Below are 14,619 nucleotides of genomic sequence, written 5' to 3' on the forward strand. Positions count from 1 at the left end.
CTGGAAGTACTTCTACAACCACCTTGACAAATGTTTAGGTTGGATACCACCCACCACCTAAAGTTACAAGCTACAAGAGCAGTGACTGAAACAGCAAAGACTGTCCCTAGAGGATTCCGTAAGGAGTACATTCCAGGATGAAATGCTCCACGTGAAGAACTGTACAAGGAGTTCCCCCAAGGAGGGGATGGAGAGACAGCTAACGATCTCCCACGCACAATGTGGGAAATGGAGAGAAACAGTCGTGAACCTGATCTTCAAAAGATATAGCAGAGAAGCCTGTGTTCTTTTAAAAAATTAGGTGGAAGTCCTTAGGATGCAAGAGGGCAAGTGGCCTTGTACCCAGACAGGATTGCGAATCACGTTGTGACTGCTACTTCAAGAACACCACGGGACAAATCACATACCACCCATATCAAACACGAATCCATGGCTTTGAAGACATCTAGCCCAGACCAGACCGTATTTCTCCATCCATTTAGGTCGAGGCCCTCAGAAAAGTTAAAGAGGTGAAGGCACAAGAGCCTGATTGAATTCAACCTGAATTCCTCAAGGGACCAGGGCCTGATGGAATTCAACCTGAATTCCTCCTAAACTGCGGTAAATATAAAAAAGATGGCCAGCTGCGTTCTTTACTGATATCACGATTAGAGGGAGAATCCTGAAAAGTATGAAAAAGTCTAACACCATCCCTATGCTTAAGCCAGTCAAACCAAGTGTCAACGAACCGAAAAGCTACCGCCCAATAGCCCTTCTTAATTCATTACACAAGCTTCTTGAAAGAGCCATCTACAAAAGAATCTCAGCTACAATACTTGAGAAAATTCCAATTCAACAAGATGTTTTTTACTTAGAAAGAAGCTGAACGGACCACATAATGTGATTCACGACATACACAGAAGAAGACATTCAAAAGAATTTAAAAACGTCAACTGCACTTATAGATCTCTCAGTAGCGTACGTTACAATTTGCTCTGCACATGAAAGAAATCCCCTGCCTTTGACCAATCACGCAGAACATGGACAATGTTTATTTTTGTGGAGCAGCTAAGCAAACCGTTAGGCACATAGTTACAGAATGTCCCAACAGGTCCTATTGTGGTACTTTTGACTATTTCCTGATGGCAACGAATGACGAAATTATTATATTAAAAATTTGGATGGCTGTTTGTAAAGTACATGTGATATTGCCTGTATTATATTTAATATTGTGCTTAAAACATACGATAAAAAATAAATAAATGTACCTGCTGGTGTATTGCTGGGCAGTTCCAAGTAAAAGGCACTGATTCTCACAGATGAAAAGGGCACTGTAACGATCTCCAGGCTTCTACTTCACTTAGAGTTGGAACAAGGGGTATTACAAGAAAGGTGGCGATTGATAACTTTCTTGACAGCACGACATGCATAAAATTCCTAAAAAGATGATGAAAGTTCAGAGACTACTGTTCTGACGCGAAGATTCACACGTGTATGCAGGGTCATAAGTTACGTAAAGTGATGGTCTCTTTCCGAGACGAACAGGCAGTTCTCTTCTTGGGATAGATATGTAAATTGTAGACGACCACAAAAAATATGAAACCACTACTGGTACCTAAAAGTCGTTAGAAGCGTTTCATTTCGATTTTCGCTACGGTGGCCTTTCATTATGTGAGGCGTTAGTCTCACCAGAGAGGCATTCTTCATGGACTCGTCTGATCCAATAGATATGATGAAGGCTTGAGTTTCGGTGACCTTGTAGCATATAAATATTTTCCAGCTGTTAAGAGCCATTTCCTATCTACCCAGAAAACAACGATCACGTGGAGCAGTTTCACGTTAGTTGTGCAAAAGATGTTAAAAACGTTGCGTACTCAGCCAATGGAGATTGGTCCTCTGATGATGGCACATGTCCATATGTCTGATATACAGTATTTAAATTTTGCCTTGTGCTGAAACGCAAAGTTTTTGCTGAGATCCGCCAGAAAATGGTTAACAGCCGAAACTTCAGCCGTGGATTTTAAACATAAATAATTTTGGCAGCCACGGGAGACAATTATGTCTGTTAAAAACGGTTATTTGGTTTCAGTATCATGATACGTTCACCCTCATTTGTAAGTCTTATAATCCTGTAACCAGTGGCATGTCTGCTAACAAAACACGCAATACTCCTTTGCCTTTGTCGTGAACTTGTCTTGTGGAAATGCAGGTTACGAGAAAACACGAAATGCAGCTGTACAAAGGGTAAAACCGGGAACTTACGCACGTTTATTTATTTATTGATTTATTTAACCTGGCAAGTTTAGGGCCATCAGGCCCTCTCTTACATCTAACCAGGCATTCTACTTATTTTACATTCATATGTTTTAGTAGGCATGTTAAACTACATCTAGTACAAAAAGTGAAATAAACAATTAGAAAGGTACACCTGGAAAAATACATACATATAGAGTTTATATTCGTAGATCACAAGTACTGTTATAATTAGACATTATTGAAGAGACAGATTTTAGATAGGAGTGCTGGCAGCAGGGAGTATGAGGGAGACTCATGGTGAAGGGAGGAGAAGAATAGAGAGACATAATGAAACATAATTAGGGAAATATAAAGGAAAAGAAGCTTGCGTGGCTAATAGAGATAGATGAAGAGGAAGGCATCTCAGGAGCAAGATAGGAGACGCTAGCTTTGCTATTTGACAGATGAGAGGATTGGCCTTGTACATTAATTTTGTGGAGAACTTTATGAGGATGATAGTAGGAAATGCTTCAACTTCTTCTTAAAAGCAGCAGGAGATTGAATTTTGCACAAGGTAAGGGGCAGTTTGTTCCAGAGGCGGACAGCGGCAACTGAGAAGGAGTTTGCAAAAGTTTTTGTTTTGTGAGTGGGCACAGTTAGGATACCAAATAAGAGTGGCCTCGTGTTTCGATTATGATGGCATGACAGGTTTTTAATCTCTGAAGCAAGGTACTGGGGTGCTTGCGCGACGAGGAGTCGGTGAAGTAGACATAGTGTGTGCTAGTCACGCAATTTGTCCGGCCGCAGCCACCCTAGCTCGGAGTATGAAGCACTAACATGATCATATCGGCGAATGTTGCAGGTGTAACGCACACAGGCATTCATGGTTAGCTCTAGCCGTCTTTTGTTTTCACTACTCATGCCTTGTTGAATCACATCACAATAGTGGAGGTTCGGTAGAACGAGTGCTTGCACGAGCTGGCGTTTCAAGTCCTGTGGAAATATGTTCCGAAATTTTTTGAGAGCATAGAGACAAGCAGACGTCTTTCGGCACACTGCGATTGTATTCTCCGCCCAGTTGAGATGCTCATCCAAAGTTACACCCAAGTTCTTCACTGTTTTCTGATATGGTATTGGAGTACCGTCGAGCAGAATAGGAGGTAGCCGTTCGCGGAAATCTGAACTTATTAATTTCTGAAGGTAACTATTAAGATTACTTGCGTCTTTTTTGAATTTAGTTTAAGCCCTAGGTTTTTCACCCATGTCACTGCTGAAGACAGATCATCATTCATCTAAGCGATTGCAGTGTTAACATCTTCAGGTCTGACGCTTAGGTAGAGCTGGAGGTCGTCGGCATAGAAATGATATTTACAGGAGGACAGAACCGACGAAATGTCGTTGACATACAAAGAAAACAAAAGTGATCCTAAGACTGATCCTTGTGGCACTACCGAGGAAACATGTTTCCAGGAAAATTTTTCATTTACGCAGACAACACACTGCTGTCTGTCTTTTAAGTAGCTTTCAAACCATCTCATTGCACTATCAGAGAAATTAAGCTGTTGCATTTTTATGAGCAATATGTCAAAGTTAACAATGTCAAAAGCTTTGCTGAAGTCCAGTAGCGTCAATATTGTTGCCTTTCGATTGTCGATGGCATATTCCAGGTCATCAGTTACTTTAATTAGAGCAGTGTTTGTGCTGTGATGTTTACGGAAACCGGATTGAAATTTGTCATATAGGCTGAATTCGTGCAAGTGTTCAGTAATTTGGTCATGAACAATATATTCAAGTGCTTTGGAAACAGCGGGCAGTATGCTAATTGGTCGGTAATCACTAGGCAGTTGCGGGTTTTCGATCTTAGGGATGGGTCGAATTATGCTTCTTTTCCATGCAGTGGGGTATATTCCGTTCACGAGGGAAAAATTAAATATGTCAGTTAAGACAGGTACTAAGATATCGGCAACATTCTTAATCATGGTTATACCGATACTGTCGTTGCCTATTGCATCAGAAGAGATTCTCATTATTGCTTTTCTTACCGTATTTGTTGTTACATGTTTTAGATGGAAGGTATCGTTGTTAGTTATCCTGTTTGTGGATTCTTGTGGACAGTAATTATCAGCCGTGCGGGTATTCAGAGGTGCAGAGAAGAATTCATTTAATTCGTTAGCTGACACATGAAAAGTAGTTTCCGATTTTGCCTTTCCGACCCCCGAGCTACGGAGATTCTTCCATAGAGTCGTGGGCGTCAGATCGCTGCATACAAGGGAGCGAGCGTGCCTGATTTTAGCATTGCGAATGCATTATTTCACTCTGTTCTGTAGCTTTCTATATTCTTCGAAACGCTCGGGTTTCGGATCTGCTTTGAAACGCCTGTGGGCAGCATCCCTATTAGTCATTATTTGACGTAATTCAGCTGTCAGCCATGGAGCAGGAGATTTTCTTACACGGATTGTGCGCACAGGTGCATGTTTGTCATAGAGGACAGTGAGTTTATCACCAAGTTCATTAATTTTGCCGTCGATTGTAGGTTCTCTGATTATTTGATGCCATGAGATTTCTGGGCAATCGGCTGTTAGAGCGTCAAGGTCAATACGTTTCATGTTCCTACAAGTTATGTAACGCGATTTGATCCTTGGGGGCTGCACAGAGTAGGCCAGGAATATTACATCATGTGCTGACAGGCCAGGGGCCGATGTTTGACCAACATCTCTTACTTTGTCAGTCTGTTTCGTTGCGATTACGTCTATGTGCGCCGTATGGTGGTTATAGGTTGTAATGGAAGAATGTTCATGCTATTGCAACTAAACAGTCTTCTTAGGTTTATTGCGGAGGGAGTGTCTCTTAGCAGGTCTATGTTCAAGTCACCCATTACGATAACATGTTCGTATTGACACTGAAGTGAATGTAATTCCGACTGGAAGGAACTCATTGAGCTTATTTTTGGCGGCTTGTACACGACACCAGTCGAGAATTTCCGACTTTGTATATTTATTTCAATGAACATGAATTCAGCCTCTTTTTCTTCAGCAGGATTTGACGTACATAAGACTTTCGCTTTGAGATCTGTTCGTATATACGCGCCGACCCCGCCACCTCGCTTTTTTGATCTGTCTGCCCTAAGAAATGTGTACCCTGGGAGATGAATAGATGCAGAGGATATGTGTGGTTTCAACCACGTTTCAGATAAGAGGATTACGTGGTAGTTTAGTTGGTTGAAGAGGAGGCTAAGTTCTTCATAATGTGCAGGTAAAGACTGGATGTTGCAGTGAGCTGCTAAAGGCTCTGACGCGTTCCGCTGAGCAGCCTGGAGCAGGGTGGCAGACTGGTCTGTCCCTTTGTTAGGCACTACCTGCCGCGAGAGGCACTGGCCGGTGCTTCCGCCATGTGACATAACACAGGGGTGTCCGAGATTTTGCGCGCCCTGTTTGTGACTCCGCGAGTGCCGAAAGAAAGGCGACTGCAAGAGTTTTCCTGAGGTTGCGGGAGATAGAAAATGGATTAGTGGTATTCGGTGCAAGGAGAATATGACCAAAATAGTGACGGCTGTGTGTCACTGTGTATCCTATGTCGTAAGAGGAGAAATGTAATTAGCGTATTTGAAACAGCTTAGGGTGGAAATAAGGGAAAGGGGAGTGATTTACGAGGCCGATGCTGCCATTAGAGAGAAGTAAGCTTAATAATTAATAGATTATCGTAGGAAGCTACTGATTTGCGTGAATTATTCAGCACTAGCACATGCCGTCAGGGAATACGCGTAGCATCTTCGGCTCGAGTACACGACTATTTACCTTATCGCCTCTTCGCCGCCCCCCTCCCGCCCCAAACGACTGAAGAGCCTCAATACGACTTTTGCATTATACACTACTGGCCATTAAAATTGCTACACCACGAAGATGATGTGCTACAGACGAGAAATTTAATCGACAGGAAGAAAATGCTGTGATATGCAAATGATTAGTTTTGTGGCGGCGTTCGTAGCGACAAGCAATTCGCTGTAGAAACGGCTTACGAAGTCACCGCCACACTTTTAGTAGCGGGCCGACCGGTCCGCTGGAACAGTGAACAGAAAGAGGAAAACCCAAACACTCTGATTAAATAAAAGTCGGTACTTATCTTTATTAACGAAGATACAGCAACACAGTAGTGAACTCCGTGTCTACAGAAATCTGTCTAGTTCGAGTCGGAGTGGCTAGGTCAGCGTCGGCTGACGACAAACAACAACTCTGCTGCGATGAACACACAACTGACTAGCAAGTACACAATTCGGTGGCGAGTATACAACTGAGCAGCGAATACAGAACTGTCCTAGCGCTCGCGACTCCAGCGCTTAAGAAACCAGAAGCCAGCGGTGGCGCGTGCAGACTTGCGGCGATTTCCTGTCTCACTGGCGCTGCTTACGCGGACGGCGTCCGGACTTTGATGCTGCCAACCTTTTGGAAGCGGGCTCGGGTGGCATTACTGGCTAGGATATAACACTCCTCCCCCCCCCCCCCAAATCGCCGCACCGTCGTTGAATAATGACGTGGCGAGCGTCGACGGCGGGGGAGGGGTCTGGCCGCAGGCGTAGCAGAAGAGACCGGGGCGGAGACTGTTGTCGGTGGCAGTCCCCGGTCCGCACCCCAGCATTGGCTGCGCGGGGCCTCGGGAAACACCGACTGAAAAGCGAGGTCAGGGTGCACGCCTGTGACCACGGGCGCAGCTTCTGGTACTGGACGCGACAGGGCGTCGGGACCCACGAGGAGAGGCAGCGTCTCCTGACGCTGCGTCGACGGCTGCTGAGTGGGCGCCGGACAAGGCGCTGCGGTGTCAGACTCCTTGGGGGCGCCCAAGGAAAGCGGCTGCAGGACAGGCTGCACAGCCACCGCTTGGGAAGGCGGCCCGGCTGAGGGGTCGACGTCCATCAGCTCCGAAGGCGGTGGCGACTTAAGAGGGACCGCAGGCGCCGGAGCGACCACCTGGGGCGCTCCCGGATGAAGCTGCGCGGGAGGCATCAACGGGACGGGCTGTCGACGTGGTAGCGGCGACGGCTGCTGCTGCTGCCCTGGGGGCGGCAGCGAAGTCGGAAGGCGCGGCTGGAACCCGCCGCGGACCAAATCTGTGGACAAAGAACGAGCGGCAGAATCCGGGCGGCCAGCGCGGCGCAACTGGTTCTGATGCCTCCTGTGCACCCCAGTAGCACCTTGGACAGTATAAAAACCGCGACCCTGGACACTTATCACGGTACCACGTTCCCAACGACGACGACCGTGATAAACTCTGAAAAAAAAACGGCGTCGTTGCGCTGAAAACGCGTACGATGCTCAGAAGCGGCGGGTCGATCCGGGGCGTGCAACAACCGTAGTAGGGTGCGGTGACGACGGCCGTGGAGAAGCTCGGCAGGCGAAGGGCCGTCGGGTGGCGTGGTCCGGTACGACGACAGGAACGTGATGAGGGCCTGCTGACGAGAGTGCGTAGCACGAAGGCGGTCCATATGATCCTTGAATGTGCGTACAAAACGTTCCGCTGCACCATTCGATTGAGGGTGGAACGGCGGAGTAAGAACATGGCGAATGCCATTGGCAGAACAAAAACTTTCAAATTCAGCAGAGGTAAATTGTGGACCATTGTCAGACACTAAAACTTCTGGAAGACCCTCAATACAGAAAATTGAAGTCAACGCCTGTATAGTTTGTGCAGACGTTGTAGACTGCATGGGCACAACAAACGGAAAATTACTAAATGCATCTATCACGATGAGCCAACGAGAATTCCAATATGGACCAGCGAAATCAATATGTACTCGCTGCCAGGGACCGGCAGGGCGTGCCCACTCAAAATAGCGTTGAGGCGGAGCAGCTTGGTGTTCGGCACACGTCGAACAATCTGTAGACATCTGCGTAATCTGCTTATCAATGCCGATCCATGTACAATGACGGCGGGCAAGCTGCTTGGTGCGGACCACTCCCCAATGACCTTGATGCAACAAGTCGAGGACCTTGGATTGGAGCACTTGGGGGACCACTACACGAAGCTGGTCATTCTCGGTGCGTAACAGCAAAACTCCGTGCGAAACAGACAACAGATGACGTTGCGGATAATAGCGACGATTCACAGGATCCGATATGTCCTTTGCCTTGGACGGCCAACCACGTTGAACAAGACGTAATAGTAAACTCAGATGAGGATCCGTAGCTGTCTCACGTGCCACCTGACGATAATCAATCGGAAAATCCCGGAGGGATTGATGCTCATCGGCGCCAATCTGATGGCAAGAGTCGTCAGAGGAATCGAAGACATCATCCGCAGCAATCGGCAATCTAGAAAGCGCGTCAGCGTTTGCATGCTGAGCTGTAGGGCGATACAGTATCTCATACTGGTATTGTGATAACAAAAGAGCCCAGCGTTGTAGTCTCTGAGCTGTCCGCTGAGGAACTGGTTTAGACGGATGAAACAGTGACGTCAGGGGCTTGTGATCTGTTACTAAATAGAATGGTCTACCATAGAGGTAGTGATGGAATTTTGTGACACCGAACACAATAGCCAACGCTTCCTTGTCCAGTTGGCTATAATTACACTGAGCTTTGTTTAGCAATTTAGATGCGAACGCAATAGGACGTTCGGTGTTACCGACTCGGTGAGACAACACAGCACCGAGGCCGAAAGAAGAGGCATCACAAGCTAACGCCAGAGGCTTGTTAGGGTCGTAATGGACCAGACAACGATCATTCAATAAAGCCTCTTTAAGCTGCTGAAAGGCTGATTGGCAATCAGCTGACCACACAAACGGAACATTCTTACGGCGGAGACGATGCAACGGTGCAGCAATCTGTGATGCATTAGGTATAAACCTAATATAATATGTCAATTTGCCAAGAACTGCTTGCAATTCATGCAGATTGCGAGGGGCGGGCAAATCACGAATAGCTGCTAAATGTGACTGGGAGGGATGAATGCCTTGAGCATTAATAACATGTCCCAGATACTCCATCTCCGTAAGGAAAAATGAACATTTATCGATGTTGCAACGTAGGCCTGCCTGAGACAACACTGTAAACAAACACTCCAAATTACGGAAATGTTCAGCAGGCGTCCGACCGGACACAACAGTATCGTCTAAATAGTTGCAACACGATGGCACATTAGCCAGAAGTTGTGACAAAAAACGCTGAAAAACAGCTGGAGCTGACGCACAACCAAAAGGCAAACGCAGAAAACGGAACAACCCCAACGACGTGTTTATGACAAAATACTGTTGTGATTGCTCGTCGAGGGGCAATTGCAAATATGCTTCACGGAGATCAATTTTGGAAAAGAAACGAGCTTCCCCTAACTTATCCATCAGCTCGTCCGGTCTAGGCAAAGGAAAAGAATCAATGACAGTCTGAGGATTAACTGTCGACTTAAAATCAGCACACAAACGTAACTTGCCAGACGGTTTCTTTATAATAACTAAGGGAGAAGCCCACTGGCTCGCTGAAACGGGTTGAATAACACCGTTGTTTTGCCAACGACGAAGTTCATCTTCTACAGGTGTCCGGAGGGCGTGAGGCACTGGACGAGCACGACAAAATCGAGGCTGAGCATTATCTTTTAACGTAATATGAGCGGCAAAGTTCGCAGCACAACCTAGTTCGTCTTTAAATATGTCACTGTATTGTTTACACAAATCGGTTATGCTGTCTTGAGGAACAACAACAGAATTAATTTGCAACACATTGTCTTGGATAGACAGGCCAAACAAGTCAAAACAGTCTAATCCGAAAATGTTTACACTGTCTGTAGCGCGGAGCACTGTGAATGAAACTGTTTTTGTATTGCCACGGAATGTGGCTGGCACGCTACATACACCTAACACAGGAATTTGTTCTCCACTATAAGTAGCCAAAGAATGTTTTGCCGCTGAAAGTTTAGGGCGGCCGATAGCCGCATACGTAGCACTATTTGTGAGAGTCACAGACGCACCAGTGTCTAATTGAAAATTGAAGGTCTTATCCTGGATGCGTAGCTTCACAAATAGTTTATTACACTGTCTCTGGATCGGTGCAGTGGAGGCGGAAGACACAAAATCAGCGCGTTTAGCGCGTGTTCGCTGCTTACGACAACTCGTGGGTTGGGCGGGTGGAACAACAACTCCCGCTTCACTTGCAGTCTGTACATTACGTTTTACAGCGTTTGAATTACGCTTGGGTCGCATAGCAGAGGGCTGGGTGGGTGGCTTATTGCGAACAAGTTTATTACCCACACGAACCGTGGAAGAGGCTTTAAACGCGACCTTCTGGGCGGGCTGGCTTTGAAGAACATGAATATCCATGGGCTGGGCAGCACTAGAATTGTTCTTGCGTTTACGCAAACAAACAGTCTGGATGTGTCCTTTCCTTTGACAAAAGTGACAAACCGCGTTTCTTAACGGGCAACGTTCACGAGGATGAGCAAGAACACACTTAGGGCAAGACTTAACTCTATCATTTTGCACACGCGGCTGACGAATGTGTTTAACATGACGCGGCCGGCTAGTGTTTACAGTCTGACTCTGCCGGTGGGGCCGCGGGCGTGACATAACTTGCTTAGCAAAGGCAATTTGAGAAATACATGGCTGATCTAACTCACACTCAGCATAGTCAAAAGTATCTTGGGCTTCAATGATGTTCATCACAGTCTCTAATGACGGGTCAGGCAACTTTAAGATAGCAGCACGAATACGAGAATCTGCAATGTTTTGAGTAATAGCGTCTCGTAACATGACATCACTGTAGGAAGCTCCACACACACAATTAAATCGGCACTGACGGGTGAGGCCCCGTAAATCTGTTACCCACTGTTTATTAGATTGATGTGGCAGTTTCTTTAATCTGAAGAACTTGAATCTGGCTGCAGCCACATGAACTCGCGACTCGAAATACTCAGCAAGCTTGTTAACAACAACGTCATAGTCTAAAGCTTCTGGCTTGGATTCCGGGAGCAACTTACAAAGTAGTCGATAGACTTCCACGCCTGCAGTGGAAATTAAATAAAGCTGCCGCTCAGTACCCGTGATTTTGTAGACTGTCATGTGCGCCTGCAACTGCGCGAAATATTCTCGCCATTCTTCTCTTGATGCATCAAAAGCACGGAAAGGTGGTGCTGCCTGTGCTTGTTCTTGTTCCTGTTGTGTTGGAGGATTAGCCGCTTGTTTGGCGATTGCTTCCACCAGACTTTGTATTTGCTGACTCTGTAACAAGATCAACTGTTGTAATTCGGCAGACATAGTGAACACAAATTAAACCAGCCCTCAAAATTTTATCGCTATAATTAGTATAACCAGAAACAAGTTGAACCAGCCCTGCACACGAGTTCGGAAGTCCTCGTCGCCAGTTTTGTGGCGGCGTTCGTAGCGACAAGCAGTTCGCTGTAGAAACGGCTTACGAAGTCACCGCCACACTTTTAGTAGCGGGCCGACCGGTCCGCTGGAACAGTGAACAGAAAGAGGAAAACCCAAACACTCTGATTAAATAAAAGTCGGTACTTATCTTTATTAACGAAGATACAGCAACACAGTAGTGAACTCCGTGTCTACAGAAATCTGTCTAGTTCGAATCGGAGCGGCTAGGTCAGCGTCGGCTGACGACAAACAACAACTCTGCTGCGATGAACACACAACTGACTAGCAAGTACACAATTCGGTGGCGAGTATACAACTGAGCGGCGAATACAGAACTGTCCTAGCGCTCGCGACTCCAGCGCTTAAGAAACCAGAAGCCAGCGGTGGCGCGCGCAGACTTGCGGCGATTTCCTGTCTCACTGGCGCTGCTTATGCGGACGGCGTCCGGACTTTGATGCTGCCAACCTTTTGGCAGCGGGCTCGGGTGGCATTACTGGCTAGGATATAACAATTAGTTTTTCAGAGCATTCACACAGGGTTGGCGCCGGTGGCGACACCTACAACGTGCTGACATGAGCAAAGTTTCCAACCGATTTCTCATACACAAACGGCTGTTAACCGGCGTTGCCTGGTGAAACGTTGTTGTGCTGCCTCGTGTAAGGAGGAGAAATGTGTACCATCACGTTTCCGACTTTGATAAAGGTCGGACTGTAGCCTATCGCGATTGCGGTTTATCGTATCGCGATATTGCTACTCGTGTTGGTCGAGATCCAATGACTGTTAGCAGAATATGGAATCGGTGGGTTCACGAGGGTAATACGGAACGCCGTGCAGTCGAGATGACAGGCATCTTATCCGCATGGCTGTAACGGATCGTGCAGCCACGTCTCGATCCCTGAGTCAACAGATGGGGACGTTTGTAAGACAACAACCATCTGCACGAACAGTTCGACGACGTTTGCAGCAGCATGGACTATCAGCTCGGAGACCATGGCTGCGGTTACCCTTGACGCTGCATCACAGACAGGAGCGCCTGCGATGGTGTACTCGACGACGAACCTGGGTGCACCAATGACAAAACGTCATTTTTTCGGATGAATCCAGATTCTGTTTACATCATCACGATGGTCGGATCCGTGTTTGGCGGCATTGCGGTGAACGCACATTGGAAGCGTGTATTCGTCATCGCCATACTGGCGTATCACCCGGCGGGATGGTATGGGGTGCCATTGGTTACACGTCTCGATCACCTCTTGTTCGCACTGACGGCACTTTGAACAGTGGACGTTACATTTCAGCTCTACCCTTCATTCGATCCCTGCGAAACCCTACGTTTCAGCAGGATAATGCACGACCGCATGTTGCAGGTCCTGTACGGGCCTTTCTGGATACAGAAAATGTTCGACTGCTGCCCTGGCCAGCACATTTTCCAGATCTCTCACCAACTGAAAACGTCTGGTCAATGGTGGCCGAGCAACTGGCTCGTCACAATACGCCAGTCACTACTCTTGATGAACTGTGGTATCGTGTTGAAGCTGCATGTGCAGCTGTACCTGTACACGCCATCCAAGCTCTGTTTGACTCAATGCCCAGGCGTATCAAGGCCGTTATTACGGCCAGAGGCGGTTGTTCTGGGTACTGATTTCTCAGTATCTATGCACCCAAATTGCGTGAAAATGTAATCACATGTCAGTCCTAGTATAATATATTTGTCCAATGAATACCCGTTTATCATCTGCATTTCTTCTTGGTGTAGCAATTTTAATGGCCAGTAGTGTAGTTAAGGGGAACTTGGACAATCCGACTGCCGTCTGAAAATACGTTGCAAGCCGGTCACTCTCTATGGATCTTCAAAAGCTGAGGTACAGTCAAAGAGCAGTTTCGCTTGTCTTACAAGATATCGACGGGGTAATATGTGCTTGTTGCCGATTAACAGGAACGGATTATCTTCTATGGAGGATTTTGCAGACAAGATGTAGTAGAAAGTATAGGGAGAAACAGTTCAAAAGAAAAGCACAGCAGCATGTTGACAAGGTAACCCTCAGAAGATTCAGTCATACGAATGTATCACCAACTTATCCTTGGGAAATTAAGAAAATTATACATTCTCTCCAACATAAAATCTCGTCAGATTTTGATGGTGTTTCCAATAGAGTTCTAAAGATTTGTTCCCATATAACAATCTCACTCCTATCAGAAATATGTATCGCATAACTAGCTCAAGACATTCTTCCAGAGGGAGTGAAATATGTCGTTATTAAATGGCTCTTTAAGAAAGGTGATAACAGAGATGTCAATAAGTACCGACCGATTTCGCTGCTGACATAATTTCCAAAATTTTTGAGAAGCTGATGTATTCTAGAATAGCGTCTCACTTTAGCAATAATAATATCTTTAGCAAATCACATTGAGTTTCAGAAGAGTTGCTGTACTGATAATGACATGTACTTGCTCACTCAACAAAATTTACACACACTAAATAATGAAATAGGAGCGGTTGGTAATTTCTGCGTCCTTCTGTCTAATATACAACAAACAGAAGTAGCTGTTTTTGAAGTTAACATCACTATAGTAATCAATACATGGATACGTGCAGAAAGCAGAAGAAATGGTGAGCAAAGTTCTTAAAAGTATTATTGGCTGGTTTTATAAGAATGGTATCACCTTCAATTTTTAAAAAGACACAAAATATTCAGCTCTGCCATCTGGAAGTACTACAACAATGATAAGTGTACCACACGGTGAGGAAATAATAAATAATGTGGAAATTCAAAGTTCTTAGGTGTTCATATTGATGAGATTTTAAAGTGGAGGAAAAAGCACATTTTGGAACTCTTAAAACAACTTAGTTCAGCCACATTTGCACTTACAATCATTGTAAATCTTGGGGAGAGACAAATTTGTAATTTGGCGTATTTTACGTATATGGATTAATTTCTTGGGATAACTCACCGTTAAGAAAGAAATTGTTCATTGCTCAAAAACGTGGTGTAGGAGTAATATGTGGTGCTCATAAACGATCATCTTGTAGACATCTGTTTAAGGAATTAGGTATTTTGACT

General features: G+C 45.8%; 1 protein-coding gene across 1 annotated transcript in view; it reads right to left on the bottom strand.

Annotated features, from left to right (window-relative positions):
- LOC124613818 (SH3 domain-binding protein 1-like) overlaps positions 1-14,619 on the bottom strand; it is a 75,702-nt gene that overhangs the window by 49,029 nt on the left and 12,054 nt on the right. The window contains exon 2 of the mRNA XM_047142540.1: positions 6,902-7,315. Within this exon, the coding sequence (XP_046998496.1) occupies positions 6,902-7,315 (414 nt within the window). The remainder of the gene's footprint in view (positions 1-6,901; positions 7,316-14,619) is intronic.

This window comes from Schistocerca americana, chromosome 4 (genome assembly GCF_021461395.2).
Source record: "Schistocerca americana isolate TAMUIC-IGC-003095 chromosome 4, iqSchAmer2.1, whole genome shotgun sequence".
Taxonomy (NCBI): Eukaryota; Metazoa; Arthropoda; class Insecta; order Orthoptera; family Acrididae; genus Schistocerca; species Schistocerca americana.